Consider the following 21,450-nt stretch of genomic DNA (forward strand, 5'->3'; position numbering starts at 1 on the left):
TTGTATATTGTGAGGCAAGCACAATGATACACTATGCCCAGGAAGTCGAGAGAATGTTCCCGACCGGAACGGGAATCAAACCCGCCGATTCCGGATTGGCGATTCATAGCCTTAACCACTAGGCCAACTGGAGACCCTTTTTTGATAACACGATGATCGATTCTTAAGAACATAGCCTCAGACCATATTTTAGACAACCGGTAGTGTCCCGAAACTACAGTATCGGACAATAAAATTGCACCAAAGCCGTTTTCCCATACAAACTAGGTAACTTTAGATTGCCATATCTCTAACTTATCTATAACTTTTGTAACAATAGTTGTCACCGAACTTTTTCAATAGTTTTTAAAAATTGAAGTGTTTTGTAGTTCGTTACAGAAAAATGAAAACAATCGGTTGAGAAATAACTGAGATATGGCAATCTAAAGTTACCTAGTTTGTATGGGAAAACGGCTTTGGTGCAATTTTATTGTCCGATACTGTAGTTCTGGGTGTCCCACTGGAAGTGGTCAAATGTAAAAGTGATCTGTACCCATGCATAAGATAAATCAAATCGTGTTTTTTAGGTAACCTAATGTACGTTAGCAATGATATTGCCTCAGACTAAATTTGGGAGACCCGGTGGTGCTCCGGAACCTGTTCCGGAAAGTAATTAAATGTACCATGCGACACATTACATCACGGCTCATACCACATTTGAGACTACCCGGTAGGGTTGCACAACCAGCGTTTGATGCTTCGCCAGAACTACGAAAGTAAATAAAATCAATGCAAGCGATAAATATGTGTAAGAGAACAAAATCTTGACATATTAAACCCACATACAAACAGTACAGACTTCTCACTATACTCACTACGTTCTTGTTTTCAACTGTCAATAAAATATAACCTAGAATGTGCAGAAAAAACTTTATCGAAGACCGCAAAGTGATCTGTGATTGTGTAAAAAGTAATATCTTAGCTTGTTAGTATCGTCTTGATATTTATCAGCTCCCAATGTTAGTGAAGGTACTCAAGCAGTTTTTTTTATTCTTCAATCACTTAACCTAATTTACAGCTCTATTGTCCACTAGGGCACTGCGTGAGCGATTTCAATTGGAAGCTGTACATACACTTTAGGGCCCATATAGCCGAGGCGGTAAACGCACGGGTATTCAGCATGACCATGCTGAGGGTGACGGGTTCGATTCCCGGTCGGTCCAGGATCTTTTCGTAAAGGAAATTTCCTTGACTTCCTTGGGCATAGAGTATCTTCGTGCCTGCCACACGATATACACATGCAAAATGGTCATTGGCAGAGGAAGCTCTCAGTTAAAAACTGTGGAAGTGCTCATTGAACACTAAGCTGAGAAGCAGGCTTTGTCCCAGTGAGGACGTTACGCCAAGAAGAGAGAGAGAGAGAGAGAGACATACACTTTGCACAGCGCCTAAATGTATTCTATTTCTAATGGTACTACATCGAACTGGTGGCCGTTGCGCTGCTTTCACTTTCTACCCTATCATGGTAGAATGATGAGCTCGAGGATGTTGATGTGTGGCTGTTGGTTGTTCCTGTTTCCAGTCCGATTGGGGGTCCACTATGGGTTGCCGTTCGCCGATGTACAAGTATCCGGGTTCATTTGAGCGCCATGGGCTCAGAAGAGGGTCAGTGTCAGCTGCTCTCAGGGGGAAAGAGCAACTGACGAAAGTGCCGGGGCTGGGATCGAACCCATGACCATCTGCTTATGAAGCAAACGTGTAGCCACTACGCCACGGGCCCCGGCCACTCAAGCAGTTAACTGAGAAATTTGATATTATTCAGCTCTGCGTATACGCTGAACAAAACGTTGGACTATGTGCCATCAATAAGTTTTAAGTCAATTCAATGATGGCTTTGATAAAATGCTTGCTTTTCTTTAAAAATATTAGGATTCAGGAACACTTTGACTTACGTCGACGGAAAGATCGTGAGAACATATACGACGAGAAAGGCACTATCACCTCTAGGTGGATTAATTTGGGTTTTTTTGGAAGTTTCAATAACCATTGTAATTGTAGGGAAATTATAACATTATACAAAATGTTCTTTATTGTGTAAATGAAGTGGTTTAATTTAAACACCAATAAAAACGTATTTCTCAAAATTCTACATAGCTTTCAACATAATTAACATGCAAAATTACATGAACTTTTTGATGTATTGAAATCTAATACTATTCTACTAAATGTAGAGCTCAATAGTTGGTCAGTAATAATGCACCAGTTTAATATACTGTGTTGCTTTATTTTCATAGAAATTGATAAATTGTACCTCATGGGCAACTTCAACGTGAAGGTCATGGGACGCCATGGTCTCGGAGAAATGAGCGAGAACGGTGAGCTGTTTACAGAGTTTTGTGGCAACAATACCATGGTGATTGGGGGATCGCTCTTTCCTCGTCGACAAGTGACATGGGTTTCCCGTGATGGCGTCACGGAAAATCAAGTCGACCACATCTGCGTCATCCGAAAATGAAGATGCAACCTTTCTAGATATTCGGAACAAACTTAGCGCAAAAATTGCACCCGACCATCATCTCCTAATCGGCGAGATCCAGCTGCGCATTGCGGAGAGAAAATCGGACGCCGGTTCAACACACGCCGACTGGAGTCCTTCGTTGAGGAGCTGGCGAGAATAATTTGGGTGAGCTACGCACCCAGAGAAATCAGTGGATCACAGATGACACCCGGAGGAAGATAGAGGAGCGAATGAACGCCAAAGTCACGATAGAACGAGCGAAAACACGAGGAACCAAAGCCGTAGCCCGTCAGCGCTATTCGGCTCTCGAGAAGGAAGTGAAGCCGACGAAGGCATGAAAGCCGCAAATACCGGCGACATTCGTCTCCTCTACGATGTCTCACGTCGCCTTAGTGGGACCAAGATGAATGCTACGATGCCCGTGAAAGACACGTCTGAACAGTTATTGACCGGACCCGGCTGACCAGCTGAAACTCTGGTTCGAGCACTTTGGAAACCATTTTTCAAGTGTCGACCACACCATCAACACCTCAGCATGATCCGCCAAGGGTTCGACGCATTACTTGTGTCAACACCGAAGCTTCGTCAGTGCAGGAGATAGAAACAGCCATCCGTAGCATGAAGTCGAACAGAGCACTGGGGGTCGATCGCATATCAGCTGAGATACTCAAAGCTGACCCCGTAGTATCTGCACAACTGCTGCAACATATGGGAAACCCCGGCAATTCCGACCGATTTGATGCAAGGTGTCTTAGTAAAGGTACCCAAAAAGGGTGACCTGACTGTATGCGATAATTGGCGGGGCATCATGTTACTGTGTATCGTTCTCAAAGTCCTCTGCAAAATGATTCTTAACCGGATACAGGAGATGATTGACGCAACTCTCCAACGGCAGCAAGCAGGATTCCGTGCCGGACGATCCTGTGTGGACCATATTGTCACGCTCCGTATCATTTTGAAGCAAATCAATGAATTCCAAGAGTCTCTCTACCTGGTGTTGATTGATAACGAAAAAGTTTTCAACCATTTCAATCACGAAAACATGTGGGGAGCCGTCAGGCGCAAGGCTGTCTGAGAAAACCATCGGCCTCATTCAAGCACAGTACGGGGCATTTTCGTGCAGAGTACTGCATGACGGGGTCTTGTCCGATCCCATCCGAATCGTTGCTGGAGTGAGGCATTGATGTATCACCGCTACTGTTCCTCATCGTAATCGACGATATCCTGGTAGGTGCGATAGATCGTGAACCAAATCGTGGGTTGCGGTGGCAGTCCATTACCATGGAGCACCTAAATGACTTCGAACTGGCTGATAACGTTGCTCTCCTAGCTCAACGGCGCTCTGATATGTATAGAAAGCTCGTTGATCTTGCCAATCGCTCCTTGGCGACAGGTCTTACCATCAACGTCAACAAGACCAAATCGTTGATTGTAAACACGGTTAACCCTTCCAGCTTTACGGTAGCTGGGCAACCAGTGGAGAATGTTGAAAGCTTCCAATATCTTGGTAGCCAAATGGCGGCCGATGGCGTCACCAAGATCGACATAGGTGCACGGATCGAGAAGGCGAGGGCTGCTTTTGAGAATTTAAGAAATTTAGGAAAAAAAAGTCTGATTATCAACTCAAACCTAAATTCTGTGCTACGGTACGCCAGTGAAACCTGGTGTGTATCAGTGGAGAACACTCAACGGATGTCTGCGGTATATACTTGGAGTTTAATCGTCGATGCCATCGTCAGCCGATAGCGACAGAAATTCGGGAGCGGAAGTGGAGGTGGGTCACCCAAAGAAGTAAAAGAAATCGACAGAAATTTTACATGACCACAGGTCAAGGCGATGGCTGGCAATCGCCCAGGATGGAGTGCTCAGAACTGAAAGTAAGATACGGTTAGACTGGCTACTCTAATAATGACCAATCTAACGAGCTCATCAAACAAGATCGAATCAACCATATGGCTTCTGTATTTTCCACAAACATTTACGACACAGTCAGTGTTCGGGTTGTAGCTAAAAATAGTATCCCCCTCTCTAAGCGTCAATCATTTTCATTAACCAGCAGTAATGCATTGGTAGGTAGTGACACAGACCACCAAATCAAGTCAAGAGGAATATACGGTGTTCCCAACTAAGAACATTCTCTTGAGAAAGAATCATCTGGAATTATTTAGTGCAACATCCAATGCGCTACTCTTTTGATTTGAACACATATCATCAGAGCAGCAGGGAAATATTATTATATAGTTTTTTTTTATTTATAACAATTTCTAAATTATATTCGCTTTTCCAATATTTTTCAAACGTTTATAATATAAAAATTGCATGTATTTTTTTCTTGTACCGACTTTTCGAACCCTCTAAGCAGAAAACCCTCTTTGAATGAGTGTAATCAGTTTCGTACCTTTTAATACCGCCCTATGTTGCTTATCCTTTGACAGATACGCGTATTTCGACTACCACTTGTAATCTTCCTTTAGTGTCAGTACACTTATTCGAATGTATTATTTGTTAAACTCTTTGGTTTGAGTACATAATATACATTGGGGGGATTCACATAACAACGTAAGCCGTTACGTAAATATTATCCTGTGTAAACGTCACGATCACCAAGGCAATGTTTAACTTTTTCATTCGCAATTATTATGAATCATTTCAATAAGAAGATAATCATGGCTTACGCAGCTATTTACGCCGTTTGATAATTTCCCTTATTTTAATGTATTTTTAGAAATCAATTATTTTTTTTGGGGAAATTTCGATTAATACATGTACTTTATTATTTGTTTATAGATTTGTTTGTTGTTTAAATATTGCATCCACATCTGTTTCCATATTAACAGTTCTGGATAATTTCATGGTAAATTTCGAATTAATTATACTAGAGAATATTCTTTTTCACGTGTTGCAAACCTTCCCAACCAGTCAATATTTATTTATATGAAAACTGACCGCCCGGCGATGTATCAAACAAAATATGCCATAAATTTCCGGCGCTGAAGATGAATCTGTAGCAATATGTGTTAATCCGATGAGTGACGCTGAAATAACGTGCGAGAAGATTCCATGTGTCTGTTTTGGTTGTTACAGACTAGACTCAATAACAAAATATATCCATACCTAGACAGACGTGGAAAACTTGGATAAGCAACAAGATCATCATGGAGTGGAGGGTGAGCACTCGATGCACGTTGAGATGGTTAATGGATTGGAAGAAATTTATTGCTTCCGTTTGAATATTTTTTTTACCTGCTTGTTGTTGAAGCTGGGAAATTTCTTATAGAGTTTGCGTCACATAAGATTTGTGTACGGAAATGGACAAATTGAATTGAAATAGGGTAATTGATCCGATCATGGAGGAGTTAAGCACTGGGTTCATGTTTAAACCACAACTGTATCGTCACAAGTGTGCGTAGGGCCCCCTTTTGTACGGACCGTAGATATTCGGGATGAGTGAGACAAACCTTAGAATGTGTGCTGTCTGCTGTGTGGTTGACCGTGGAAAGAGGACGAGTCCGGTCTGAGGCTGTCCACATGCTATGCCGCAGCGAATGTCTCCATTGAGGTCTACACATATACCGATTGGTATCTCCAAAGGGCCTTTCCTTATTGGTTCAGTCCAAGTTCATTGATAATAAGGTATTGTACCACCCACATCTCCCTTCTTCCCAATAAAAAAGAAACAGTTGAAAAAAAAACTAAGGTGTTTTAGACTATCTTTAAACAAAACTGATTGAAATGTATTTATTGCGAATTCAAGTTTGATGGTGAACATAAACTTGTGAAAAAAACAGAAACCACTAGTTGTCCTCAATGACTTGTACGTAATCCTTCAAGTATGAAGGGGTCTTTTTATTCCTGGATGATCTTGGTAGCATCGTCCCCTCCGGTTGTGGATCTCCTACAGATGTCGGCTTGCTCGTATCGCGCAACAGGCTTACTTTTTTGGTTTGAGATACGTGCGTTTTAAGAGTGTGGCCATCGTTTCCTACAAGTGTCAAGTTTCCGTTTCGTTCTCCTGATACGACATACTGCTTAGGACAGAATCGTGAATCTCCTTTGGCACGATTCGTTCGCTCGATGACAACTGAGTCACCAGGTTTCACGCGACATGGCCGAGCGCCTCTTCGGGAATCCTCGCGTTGCTTTCCTGATAACTTTTCGTCGCGGTCAAGTTTGTCCAAAAGGTCCTCATCGATTTCAACCTTTTCGCGGTTGACAAGCGGTAAGCCTCGTTTAATTTTCCGCCCACTCATGACTTCTTCTGGTGCAATTTTGGTTACACGATGCACGGCAGCATTATGAGCTTGGACTGCAGCGCGTACTTCGTCGACAAAATTTGTACTATTACAATCCGCAGAGCTCATGGCCTTATTTATGATCTTCATGTATCCCTCAGCCAGGCCATTCTGTTGAGGGAATAGAGGGGTGGAGTAGGTCATTTCTATGCCACGTTCTGTGCAATAATGTTTGTAGTCCTCCCCGTTGAAGGGGGGACCATTGTCGGTCTTGATTACTCTGGGAAAACCTTCCTTTTCAAAGATGCTCTCAAATGCCGCCTTAGTATGCTCAAATGATGTACTTTTCACAGGCTTAGCCATGAGGTAGCGTAACCGATAGTCGACGACGACTAGAATGGATATACCACCAAACCTGGCGTATGGCCCATTAAAGTCCAACGCAATCGTATCCCAGACGACTTTGGGAGCAAACACGCGTTGCATTGGTGTCGTTTTCTCTGGTCTTCCGTTAATCGCACAAGTTGAACATGACTCACTCCACTTTTCTGCATCACGTGGCATACCTGGCCACCACACACGTTGTCGTATTATTGTTTTCATTTTCGATGAGGATGGATGCCCTGAATGGGCCGCCTCGAGTGCCTTCGTACGTAGCCGTTCGGGGATTATGACGCTTCCAGTTTTAATGACGAGTCCATCTCGCACCGATAAGTCTTGTTCGAGGGCTCGATACCCAGGAAGATTATTGGGCCACACTCCCGTTGTTAAAGCTTGTATGACCTGTTGGAGCATGGCGTCTTGAGAGGTCTCTTCCTTGATCTCCTTTTCAGTCAAAAACTCAATCGCGTTGGCTTCAAGCGATGCTACCTCCCAAGGACTGCATTCTTCATTGAAGGGGTCGTCGTCTCCAACGTACAGACGAGATGAGGGATCGGCGATGTTCTCTGTGCCGCGAACGTATTCGATTTCATAATCGTATGGGCTTAGCCTGAGTGCCCAGCCATCCGCCCTGGTGAGTGCCCTCTTGGAGTCCTCTCTGGTTCGATTAAGTATAAACGCCACACCTTGCGCGTCGGTACGCAGGGTGAACCGTCTTCCCAACAAGAAATAGGCGAAATGTTCCACGGCCCAGACGGCACTCAACGCTTCTCTTTGGTACTGTGGGTACCGTTTCTCGGTATCAGTCAGAGCTTTCGAGGCAAAACTGATAATTCTGGCATTCCGATCTTTACCTTAAATAAAACAGATAAAACTAAATATTTTTGTTTTCTCAATTTTCTACCGACCATTTACTTTCTTGAATAAGGACTGCCCCCAAGGCTACAGGAGAAGCATCGGTATACATAATGGTTCTCTCGTCCTGTGAGAAAAATCCAAGCGAGACTGTGCACTGTGCAATACGCTCCTTGATTATGTCAAATGATTTCTGCTGTTGTGAGCTCCACGTCCACGAGTTCTTGGATGCAACGGCCCATAACGGTCTACTGATGTCTGCAAATCCCTGAATATAGGGGCTAATGAACGAAGGAAGCTTTTCAATTCTGACACCGTAGCTGGAGAACGGAAATTCAAGATGCTGTCAATCTTTGCTTTCTCGACGTGGAAGCCGTTTTCATCTACCTCGTGGCCTAGGAATTGAATACGTATTTTGTCGAACTCACATTTTGATTCATTAACGGTGAGATTGTTGGCTTTGAGTATGCTTAGTACTTGCGCCACAGTGCTACGTAGCTCTTCAATTGTTCTCGCAAAAATCAGTATATCATCAATATACACGATCACATTTTTCACGTTGGCCAGGATCCGCACCATTTATCTCTGGAATATTTCGGGTGCGCAATTCACGCCGAACATGAGGCGCGTGAAACGAAACATCCCATCCTCCGTTAGAAATGTAGTGAGGTCCCGTGACTCCTCACACAGCTCGAGATGGTAGTATGCGTTTCGCAAGTCCAACTTCGAGAAGTATTTCGCGCCATACAGTTTAACCTTCATTTCCTCCAGCAGAGGTAGTCTGTAGTACTCTCGTTTAATCGCTTTGTTTGGGCCTCTCATATTGACCACCAACCGGAAGTCATTTTTGCCTTTTGGCACGGCGGACATTCCGCTAATCCATTCCGGTGCGCTTTGAACTTTCTCAATGATGCCTCGGGATTCCATTTCTGATAATCGACTGCGTGCACCATCTCGATACGCGGCCGGGACATTAAAGTAAGCATTTCTGCTTGGTGGCACCGTCTTGTCCACACTGAACTTTACTCGGACACCTGGCATCTTTGGGAATGTTCCATCGTCATCTGATATTTCGCAGTTATCTACGTTAGCGTTAATTTGCAGCAATTTCAGGTCACTAGCCGTCGACCGGCCGAGCAATGAGCGTCGTCCTTTAGGTACAACGTAGAATGTCGCAACCACCGCTGGTTTCGTAGTGCCCGGAACAGTAATCTCCGTCTGGAACGCACATTCTATCGGCATCGGGCTACACGAGCCATAAGCTTTCAAAACTTTGTCCGTAGGAGACTTATTTAGTTTGAGCAGTGCCTGACCCGTGCTGTACTCCCGTTTCAGCCATTTCCAATCATGCCCCCCAATTACGTTGACGTCGGCACCAGAGTCAATCATTAATTTGATCAGCGAGGAAGATCCTAGAGAACAATCGACCAACACGTCACTGAGAGAAAGCGCATTTACTTCCTGAAACGGAAGTATAAAGGTGTCAAAAATTTAAACAAGGATTTGACTTATTACTGAAAAACAGCACTTTATTTAGTAAACATCAAATCATGAATGATTAAATACCTCCTTCTTATCCGTTTCATCATCATTCCAAGCCGGACGGGCAGGTTTCGAGTCCTGATGGTGGATCGCGTTCACTTGCTTGCGTCTGCATGTGGCAACAAAATGTCCCAGATCGCGACACGCATTACACCGTTTGTTCAAGGCCGGACACATCTGGACATTCTGGTGAGCTGGGCGATTGCATCTAGAGCACCGTGATCGCCGTCCCAGTGCGCGCCCTCCGTTCCCTCGGTATCGTTTCGCATCGTGGTTGGCATCAGAGTCGTTGTCCCTTGTGCGCTTTCGTTGGTCGCGAGTCGGTCGCCGCCAATCGCTTTTCTGAACCGCATACACGTCTGTTTCACGCTTTGGAATATCTGCCGTTTCCACTTGATAAGCCTCGTCTCTAGCAGCCGACTGGACGATAAAGTTGATTTCGTGCCCGTACGTCCTGGCAGCCTTCGCAAGTTCCTTGTTCCTGAGTCCTTTTAGCAACTGCGCCCTGACGAAGCGCTCCTGGTCTGCCTCAGCGTAACCGCATAGCCATACTTTCTCCATCAGTCTGGCATGGAAAATCACAGCTGATTCGTCCGGTTCCTGCTTCATGTTGGAGAAGGACTCGTGCTCCGCCGATGTGTCTGTCATAGACCGAAGGTAATTGTGGACGTTTTTAACGAACAAGTTATAGCAATCTGGTTCGTCCAATTTCGGACGTAGCCCGGCAGCTCGAACAATGCCTTGGAGCTCTTCTCCCATCGTCAAAAATAGTAACTGCGCTCGTTGTACCGGGTCGTTGGCATTTCCTAGAGAGGCCGCCATTTCAAGGTTTTCCAAATACTTATTCCAGGATTCCCACATCTTGTTAGCTGCTATGCCGCTAGGGAACGGCTTGATGTGGTCCCAACGGATAGACGCAGATGAAACAGGAGCCTGGCCGATATGTTCGTGAGTTGGGTTCCAATTTTCCCGAATAGCACTGACAGGTACAGCAGCAAGGGCGCGTGGACGATCGGGCTTGTCCAAACTGTTGATCAACGTCATCAGCTCCTTTTGGGTGCGCTCAATTTTCTCCAGTGTCTCTGCGTTGCCATTCTGCGTTGTCTGGGTTTCTTCCTGGTCGGCTTGCGTGTTCGGAATTCCGTCGTCGCCTTTTGCATCCATGGTTGTCGGGTTTTCGTTCTCCGAAAAAGAATCGCTTTCACTCAGGGTATCGCTCCCAGCACTTCCATCATCCAACGTATCTTCATAATCTGGTTCGCTAGAGCATTCAGACTCCCGGTCGGCATCGTCGTCGCTGTCAACATTCCGCACGTATTTTCCCTCGCTTGCCATTGTTGATTGGTTCGATACGAAATAACCTGAAATGTATCACAATAAACAATCCATATTACATTGCTGTGATTACCACATTTGCTCAGTTTTAAAACACACAAAATCTTGGCGGTCCGTACGAGTGTGAGCTAGAAGAAAGCGGTATTGCGATTCAAACAATTCATTTTTTTTTTACTTGGAGACTGCACTCTTACTGTATTTTTTTTTCGCAAACTGAAGCGGGTGCCACCTGATCAACTGCACGTTGACAAGTCCAGTAAACTAGTTGTCAAAGTGAAAGCTCTACACAAACTAATTCCACTTTAGTATGCGTACACGTGCGCAGCAGTGAACCGTTGTGCGTATTGGTAAGAGCTTCCCTCTTCCACCGGAAAGTCTGTGTGTATGTGACCGATCTGTAAAAGTTTTCGTAAGTTTTCGCGCCATGTTATAGTCTTTTTTTTCCGGAGACTTTGGAGAGCCCCTACTCGGAAAGCGATCGCGCTGCTCGCGTAAACACCGTGGAAACCATTTTTTTGCGAAGTTTTTCGTTCTACTGATTAGACTGATACAAATTATATTTTGACTTTTTGTCTCCCCCCCCTTCAAAAAATTTTGGCTGGATTTTGCATTTTGAGGGGGTATATGTAAAAATATTTATCAAAATTTCGGGGTTTGGTGAAAATTCTTTAACAAATCCGATGAGTTTTAAATATTTTTCAGATTAAATGGTTTATTATTTTTATCCCCCCCCCCTCGACCAGCCAAAGAGTGGTAGGACAAACAGTGAAATAAATATTTGTAACGGCCTTATTATTATTTTGCAAGAGTTATTCAATAACGAACGTCCCGATTCGCTTAAAAATCTTCAGTGCTCAACTCGCCAAATTATTTATTATCCAAGATATGCTACTGTAGCGCTTTGAGCCACCACTTTTCCTTCAGCCACAATAATATTCTGAAGTCGTCCCGAGCCATTCAGAAACCATATCTAACGAAACGTCCCGTATCGCGTGCTTTTGCCTGCCTTCAGCAACTGGACTTGTTGGGAAAAAATCACACTTTCCAAAAACTTTATCGTATGCCGCGTATCTGTATTATTCTACGCTCAATATTCAGTAAAAAAAATCTTGATGTATTCGTAGTAATAAAACTACGCTCCTGGCAGGTTCGCCAAATGTGCGTAGGGCCCCCTTTGGTACGGACCGTAGATATTCGGGATGAGTGAGACAAACCTTAGAATGTGTGCTGTCTGCTGTGTGGTTGACCGTGGAAAGAGGACGAGTCCGATCTGAGGCTGTCCACATGCTATGCCGCAGCGAATGTCTCCATTGAGGTCTACACATATACCGATTGGTATCTCCAAAGGGCCTTTCCTTATTGGTTCAGTCCAAGTTCATTGATAATAAGGTATTGTACCACCCACAACAAGCAAACTTTTTACATGGATTAAAATGAATAGGGTATGTGTGCCATCAGTAATCTCACGCTCCCATATTCATCCTATTCGACAACAAGCTATTACGGCACCGTTTGATTCCGTTCTTTTTGGTTTCATGGGTGCTCACTTCTAACAAAAAATACAAAAATAAGAAACAAAACAAACAGCGCTTCCATCCTTTGTTTTTCGTAGGATGAAAATAGGAGCCACATGCTTAAGAAAGGAACAAATATCCTATAATAAAATCTATCCTTTATCTACGGGAAAATAACGAAATATTGCCACTTTGAGGTTGTTATGAGCATTTTATTCGGTTTTATCTAAAAGAACATTGTGTTCCTAATGTTGCGGTATTTGTTCCTATTGTTGCAGTATCTCATTGAAATCATATGAGATACCGCAATAATAGGAACACAGCAGCAAACATATTAAGGAAAATATATTTTTTAAATAGGTTTTTGGACAAATCTTAAGCACACTAGTGCACAATGGTTTATTTTACTATTTCACGCTCTTAATCAATAGCTCATAGGATTGAGGAAATAGAGCAATGGTGTCTTCGGCAATGTTGACGGGAATGACCAGCGCCATCTTTTGACAGTTAGAGTTTTCGGATCAATCCCCCTAAAAGTGAGATACAAAATTAATTTTTGCCTTTCTCGTACACTAAGTGTACTGGAAAGGCTATATGTTCACTCCAGAAATGACTTTTTGATAGAAGGCCAGGAGGGTCAAATCACATATACCAATCCACAATGGTCCGAATCCACGTTTTAGCAGGAAAAAAATCCGTATCTCTGTTTTCGTAAATTTTAGGCATTTGGTGTCTTCAGAGAAGTTGTTTGAATTTGTTTGCTGCATCTTTTCCAAAAATTTTTGATTGGGGTGCTCCGCGTCTTAACTCAAATCTGGAATAGAACTTTTAAATTTCAAGCCAAACGCGATCGAGTTCTTCAGCAAAGTTGTAGGCAATGCTATTTTGAGCAACTTTGCCGAATACGCTATTTATCTAGCTCTTAATTTGAACATAGTAGGTCATTTTTAAATAATGACTTAGGGTGAGCCACTCAAAAACGGTTTTTTCGCAATAACTTTTTTATTTGATTTTTTTTTCGAAGATGTGAGCTTCGGAGCATTTGAAGAGCAAGTAATGACGCATATTTGTTCTGAACATTGCACGTTGCTAGGTCTTGTCATTCAAATGTTATGGGCAATTTTGACTTAAAATCAACGATGTCTTCAAATGCTTATATCTCTAGGAGCTGGTGAAATAAAAAAAGTTCTTTAAGCGGCATTTGAAAGGTCACATATAAAGCCAAATTTGGAGCAAATATTACAAAAACGTTATTTTTAATATTGGAATAAATCGACTCCAAAAATCCCCTTAAAAATTGAAAAAACTACTGATAACTCATACAATTTCACAGATAGAGTCAAACTGTCTTCGGAAAAAATGTAGGTTTTTACCATGCCTACAAGTTTTCCATACACGATTTTTTTGTAAAACGTGAAACAAAAGCTTGAAATTGATAATTTGATTCTTAGGAATACATGCTATGTTTTTCTAGGAAATCAGAACGATTATATTCTTTAAAAACAAATTATCAATTCCAAGCTTTTGTTTCACGTTTTACAAAAAAGTCGTGTATGGAAAACTTTTAGGTATGGTGAAAACCCACATTTTTTCCGAAGACAGTTTGACTCTATCTTTAAAATTGTATGAGTTATGAGTAGTTTTTCGATTTTTTAAGGGGATTTTTGGAGTCGATTTATTCCAATTTAAAAAATAACGTTCTTGTAATATTTGCTCCACATTTGGCTTTATATGTGACCTTTCAAATGCTGCTTAAAGAACTTTTTTTTTATTTTACCAGCTCCTAGAGATATAAGCATTTGAAGACATCGTTGTTTTTAAGTCAAAATTGCCCATAACATTTGAATGACAAGACCTAGCAACATGCAATGTTCAGAACAAATATGCGTCATTACTTGCTCTTCAAATGCTCCGAAGTTCACATCTTCAAAAAAAATCAAATAAAAAAGTTATTGCGAAAAAACCGTTTTTGGGGGGCTCACCCTAAGTTAAAACTTAAAATTGACCTACTATGTTCAAATTAAGAGCTAGATAAATGGCGCATTCAGCAAAGTTGCTCGAAATAGCATTGCCTACAACTTTTCTGAAGAACTCGATCGCGTACGACTTAAAATTAAAAAATTCTTTTCCAGATTTGAGTTAGGACGAGGACCACCCTAATCAAAAATTTTTGGAAAAGATGCAGCAAACAAATGCAACCAACTTCTCTGAAGACACCAAATGCCTAAAATTTACGAAAACAGAGATACGGATTTTTTTCCTGCTATATAAAACGTGGATTCGGACCATTGTGCAATCGACTCAGCTCGACGAATTGAGGTGATGTCTGTGTGTGTGTATGTGTGTGCGTGTGTGTGTGTGTCTGTATGTGTGTGTACCAAAAAACTCACATCACTTTTTGGCAGTAAACCTCATCCGATTTTAATGACCGACGGTTCATTCAACGCGGAATCTGGTCCCATTGTTTCCTATTGAAAATGGTTCGGATCGGTTCAGCCGTTCCGGAGATATGGCCATTTAGGTGTTCCGGAACGGTACCCCAGGTAGGGACCAGATATGAAAATGCATCAAACCTATGCATGCGACACATCAAACCACGGCATTTTCGATAACCTGATGAGCGGTAAGCAGAAAAATAGTCTAAGACCATATCTGAACCGGTAGTGTTCCGGAACCGGTTCCGGGTGTCCCGCCGGAAGTGGCAAATATCAAAGTGAACCAAACCCATGCATGAGACACATCAAACCACGGCATTTTCGATAACCTGATGAGCGGTATGCAGAAAAATAGTCTCAGACCATATCTGAACCGGTAGTGTTCCGAAACCGGTTCTAGGCGTCCCGCTGGAAGTGGTCAAATATACAATTGAACCAAACCCATACATGCGACACATCAAACCACGGCATTTTCGATGACCTGATGGACAATGAGCAGGAAAACCATCTCAGACCATATCTGAACCAGCAGTGTTCCGGAACCGGTTCCGGGGTTCCCGCCGAAGTGGTTAAATCTGAAAGAGAAACAAACCCGTACATGCGTCACATCAAATAGCGGCTTTTTAGATTACCTAATGAATGGCCAGCAAGTGTTTCGGAATCGGTTTTGAGTGGCCGGAAGAGGCCAAATGTAAAAGTAAACCAAATCCAGGCATGTGACACATCAAATCATGGCTTTTGCGATAACCTGATGAACAGTTAGCTAGAAAATAGCCTTACGTCACACTTAAGACAACTGGTAGTGTTCCGGAATTGGTTCCGAGAGTCCCGTCGAAATTGTCAAACCCTGCATGTGACACCTTCAATTTGCAGCGTTTTTGGTTAACCGATGAGCAGTTAACAAGACAATAATGTTAGACCATATTTGGTTCAGCCGGTAGTTACCCGGAATCAGATCCGGGTAGTAAAATGTAAAATTTAATCAAACCCATGGATGCGGTACATCAAATCGCGACCGGTCTTGTAAACATTCGACACTTTTTACTACCTTCATTTCGTTGCCGCAGTCGGGTGTCAGTCGGCTTTGTTACATTCGTGCAACACGAGCAGTAGAACGAAGATCAATAAACATAAGAAAGGGTCAAATCAATGTCATCTGACACGATGACATGTGTCTAATTCAAGCTTCACGCATAGATTTTCAGCCAATTCCGATTATGAATGTTAATATTAGTTTATTATTGCATGTTGCATTGAATACGACACACAGATGGGCAACACAGCTCTTATTATGGAAGAAGACAGGAATAACAAAAGCCGAACCGTCTCCCGAAGCCGCTATCGTGGTGAAGTGCATTCGTTTGACATTTTTGTTTCGAACAGTAGTTTGATTGCTTGTGTTGCGAATGTCGGAGACAAAGGAGACCGAATATCTAGAAAAGGGTCAAACGACTGTGATCTCTATCAAGACTGATCACGACTTATCGACAACCTGATGGAAAAATAGGGTCAGACCACATTAGATTCCCGGTAGTGTTGCGGGTTCAGCTGTGGCTTCGAAAGTGGTTAGAAGTAAAAGTGAAGCAAACCCATTCATGCGATATATCAAATCGCGGTGATTAGGTAAAGGTGAATAAAAAGCAATAAAATATTCTCAGACCATAATGGGGACAACCGGTAGTGTCATGGTCCATGACTAATGGAATCAGATCCGGTTATCCCACCGGAAATTACCAAATATAAAAATGAACCAAACCCATACATACGACACATCAGATCGCAGATTTTTTGATAATCTAATGAACGGTTAGCAAGAAAATAGCCTTAGATCACATTAGAGACTAGCTGTTGTGTAGCAGAACCATGAGAAAAACTAAATCAAGACCAACAATTGAAAAGGCCGCAACAACATTTTGTAAACAAACATGTTTCTATCGACTTGAGGCCTTTTGAACTCCACCCACACACCTCACCACCACTAACAGAAAGCGCAAACAACAAGCTTTCTGATAGTGGTGGTGAGATGCGTGGGTGGATCTCAGAAGGCCTCAAGTCGACAGAAACGTGTTTGTTTACGCAATGTTGATGTGGCCTTTTCAATTGTTGGTCCAGAAATCGTGGCTTTGTTTAATGGCCTGATAAACATTAGGTATGAACAACAGTGACGAATAGGTCTAAGTTCTCATATATGAGAACAAAATATAGACAAAACTAAAGCGATCTCATCAAATCGTACCATTTCAGATTCCTAAGGTGTAAATTTATAGTAGGATGGGTCAACGTTGAATGGAAAAATAAGAATTTGATCGCGTCAACAGAAGATGGTGGCTGTTTTAAGGAATTTTGAGCTCTAAAACTATGTAAAATAAGTGTATTTGGTATGGGAAATATGTTCGGAGTCCACCAGAGTATCCAATATAGCGGTCCAAAGTCCAAGATAATGGCCCAGTATTCAAGTAAGTGCCTATTTTATAGGATTTTTAATTCTTGCATTATGGGCATATTTTGTATGAAAATATGTCCAGAATTCAAAATTTGTAATCAGAAAACCCAAGCTGTGCGCTGTTTCACAAGGTCTGCAATATGACTATAGTTTGAATGGGGAAGAATGCCGGTCTTCGTCCAAAACTAATAACCAGAAAATCATAAACGACATGCCAAAATTCAATACGGCGACTATTTTATGTAATTTTAGGTGCATAGTCCAAAAATGAATACCAGAACATCCAAGATGGTGTCTCAATGTTCAAGATGGCGGTTAGTTTAGGTGGGGTAGATATCCGGAGTCATAAAATGATGACAGGAAAATCTAAAATGACGTTTCAAAATTTTGCGGCTTCATGACACTTGTTTGGTTTGAGTTTTGGATCGTTGTCTTATGTTTTCTGAATATTGGATGTTATGCTAATATAAAATGTATCCATGTTGAGTAGATTTAGCAAGCAGTTTTCATTTTGTATTTATGTCAATGTCATCAACATGTCGATCGAGTTTTGTAGAAAGGATATTTTAAAGCACGAGAAAGGCACCATCACCGCTTGGTGGATTAATTAGGGTTTTTTTAAATTGTTGAGATAGAGGGTTGACGTGTTCGGCAAAGTTGTAGCATTTTTGAATCCAAACAACTTTTCTGAAGGCGTCTATGTTGTATTTTTTACACCAATGGATATAGAGGCCTGTGATTGAAAGTTAATCCCAAAAACAAGTTTTTTAAGTAAAACATACATTTGTTGAATTTTTGGACCCATACAATGTTCTACAAAGTTGTATGTTTCAATAAAATACGTAACTTTGCCAAAGACATCATAGCTGCAAAAATTAAATAAAACGAGTTATAGAAAAATTTGTGATTTTTTTCATCCACTTTTTGGGATAAATATCATTCTTAGGGGCAAAAAGGTGCAACTGAGGATACCCTTATCAGAAATTACATTTAAAGAGCTTTCAACTAAGGGTTAGTTTGTACGTCCACGATCGTCTACTGAGGAGATATGATCATAATAAGAATTGTCCATATTACGATTTAATTGAATTCAAATCTACGTTGACAGTAAAATTCATGGCTACTATGATCAAATAATATGTAGCCTTCTCTAAGCTAATTTACGCAACAGTCTTGCTTGTTTTAAATATCAAATATGTTCTAAAAAACGTTTTCCACTGCCTTTTAATAAGATTTCCACTATTTAGTACAAATCCCATTCCTTGAATAAAATATTAAGATTCATCGGGGTTTCATACGCTCTCACAGAGCCAAACAACTCACGAGTTCTTCTGGAAGGCGATTTGAAATTTAATATGAAGAAAGTCAACACAATGAACTTTTATTAATGCTGTTTTTCTTTTTTAACCTGGGTTAGAACTGGATTGGCGGAAAATGTGTAAACAAACAACGTCAAACAAACTTTAGTACAAGCGAAACCAAATTCGGGTTGGGGTTGAAACTGTGATCTCATCCAGTTCCAACCCAGGTTGGAACTGGATCAAAAAGAAAAATGGCATAAGATAAGACGAAAGTGGGTTTAACTTATATTTCATCATAGTAGCCATGATTTTTTTTGTCAAAGTAGATTTGATTGCAGTTAAATCGTAGAAAGGACATTTTTTATTGTGGTCAATCTTCTCAGTAGACGATCGTGGACGGCCAAACTAATCCTTATTTGAAAGCTCTTTAGATGTACTTTCTAATAAGGTTTTCCTCAGCTGCACCTTTTTGCCCCTAAGAAAGATATTTATCCATAAAAATGGATGAAAAAAATCATAAATTTATCTTTAACTCGTTTTATTTAATTCTTACAGCTATGATGTCTTTGGCAAAGTTGCGTATTTTATTGATACATACAACTTTGCATAACATTGTATGGGTTCAAAAATTCAAAAAATGTATGTTTTACTTAAAAACGTGTTTTTGGGATTAACTTTCAATAACAGGCCTCTATCTCCATTGGTGTAGAAATTAAGACATTGACGTCTTGAGAAAAGTTGTTTGGAATAAAAAATGCTACAACTTTGCCGAAGACGTCAACCCTCGGTCTCAACAATTTAAAAAAAATAATTTTGTATCTCACTTTTAGGGGGATTGATCCGAAAACTCTAACTGTCAAAAGATGGCGCTGGTCATTCCCGTCAACTTTGCTGAAGACACCATTGCTCTATTTCCTCAATCCTACGAGCTATTAATTAAGAGCGTAAAAATGGGAAAATAAACCATTGTGTAGTGATGCAATCTCATAATTTAAGCATAATACATCTATTAAAAATACCTTTTGATAACATTTCAGTCGAAAAAGTGCTCAATTACCATTGAGGCAACATTAGGTACTACCACAACGAAGGGAACAATTACCTTATTAAGAATTATAAGAACACTGTTCTTTAACTTAGACTAAATTTCGGATTTTATCAAACTTCCTCCCCATTCACTTCTTTTAGTCATTTTTCCAAACAACCAGCAATTGTTATAATATCTTAATAACTTGTTATATTATAACATAGAGGTTCCCTAATTCTTTCCGTTCCCATTTAAAATTTGTGTTACCCCTAGCCTCGAAACAACCACGAGTACTTCGGCTTCCCAAGCTAACACAGTGTTGAGAAAACTGTAAAAATGTAAGAGCAGTTTATAAAAATTAATAAATGATTTCGGCTCCTTTTATGCCCATATGGTGCCCGAGTAAACGTCTAATTGTAAATTTTTCAAAAAAAAAATTGAAAAAGCAGAAAGTGTCGATAGGAAAAAGCAAAATTATTAACTTTGAAAGTGCTAGTACATTAAGCTAAAAAGTAGGCTTTGTTACAGGAAGATTTTTTTTAATAATGCATTGTCCTTTACCGATTATGGCAGTCGGCTGGTATGTCTGAGATAAGCAAAAAACTCAATTATAGAAAACACAGTATGTATTTAATTGACAAATTGAGAAATAAACTTCAGAAAAATTACCACTTTTTTTAAGGATTCCAATCCACGACTCCGTTGGAGCCCTTTGTGAATTGTTTTTTTTTTATTTGTTAAGCAATTTCGTTTTAAATTCCTACGGCAAGTTCTTTATAAAAAACCCTTCGGTAATTCCATTTACATTTTTAATTCACATATGTATCTGGATACTTTTTTAGCAATTCCTTCGACAATTATTTTGGGAATATATTTCGCATTTTTTTTGCCATATTTGGAAATGAATAAACATGAATGTATAGGTAAAAGTTCAACCGTAAGATAATGAGAGCAAAAAGTGCGTCGCAAAAAGGCTTTGACAAGATCGGGTTCATACTGTATAAAAACATCCAATTGGAATAGCTAAATAAATTTCAAAAGAGTTGCGATTTCCAAAAGAATAGCCAAAGAAATTTGAAATTTGTGATCAACAAATCAATTTTCAAAGGAATCATCGAAAGAATTCTCCAAGAAATTTCTATGACAGTTGCCTAAGCACTTCCCAAAGAAATTTCCAATGCAGTTGTGGAAGAAATTGCTTCAAAAATTGCCAAAGGAATAACCACAGAAGAAGCTGGAAGGCAGCTAAAATCAGTTCCAAAAAACTTACTGCAAAAGATTCGGATAGAATTTTAAGAATAAAATTTCAAAGAGTTTCCGGCAGGAATTCACAAAACATATGCTGCGGAAATTCCAAATTGCCTAGGGATTTTCCGAAGGAAAGTCCTCAAGGAATTGCTGGAGAAATTTTCGAAGAAATTCTGATAAAATTGCAGAAAAAAATTTCGAAGTAATTTCCGATAAAAAAAAACTCAAATGAATTTGATGAAATTATCTTCAAAAGAATTGCCAAAAGAGTTGCGGAAGGAGATTTCAAAGAAATAACCAGAGTTCAAAAGCCCAAAGTATCCAGGGTACGGATAAACGGACCAGGTCAAAACGCTTTTCCTAATCGATGCAAGTCGGCCACAAACACGCTGCGCAACAAACCATTATCATGCGATGATGGATATAAAACAAATTCCGCTTACCGTGCGTGTGTCGATATTCCGGGGCCAATATATTCGATTCTAATCATAAACAATTGGACTAAATCAGACTTTTTCCCAACACACAGTCGAGTGTCATTAGTTTAAACAATGTCACGTAATGAAAGGTGCGAGACAAACACTCCTTCCGTTTTTATTGCGAAAAATCTCGGGAGTGATGTTTGTCATAATCTATTTAC

At 40.8% G+C, this 21,450-nt stretch overlaps 2 protein-coding genes across 7 annotated transcripts in view; both read right to left on the reverse strand.

Moving 5' to 3' along the window:
• The window catches only part of LOC109399758 (FMRFamide receptor), a 728,822-nt gene that overhangs the window by 274,592 nt on the left and 432,780 nt on the right, over positions 1 to 21,450 (reverse strand). The gene's annotated exons all lie outside the window — the stretch shown is intronic.
• Positions 6,292 to 8,544, reverse strand: LOC134290247 (uncharacterized protein K02A2.6-like). Its single transcript, XM_062857322.1, has 2 exons — positions 8,394 to 8,544; positions 6,292 to 7,964 (listed from the first exon to the last, which is right to left on the reverse strand). The coding sequence occupies exons 1-2, from the start codon at positions 8,542 to 8,544 to the stop codon at positions 6,292 to 6,294; spliced, it is 1,824 nt and encodes a 607-aa protein (XP_062713306.1).

Source organism: Aedes albopictus, chromosome 3 (genome assembly GCF_035046485.1).
Source record: "Aedes albopictus strain Foshan chromosome 3, AalbF5, whole genome shotgun sequence".
Taxonomy (NCBI): domain Eukaryota; kingdom Metazoa; phylum Arthropoda; class Insecta; order Diptera; family Culicidae; genus Aedes; species Aedes albopictus.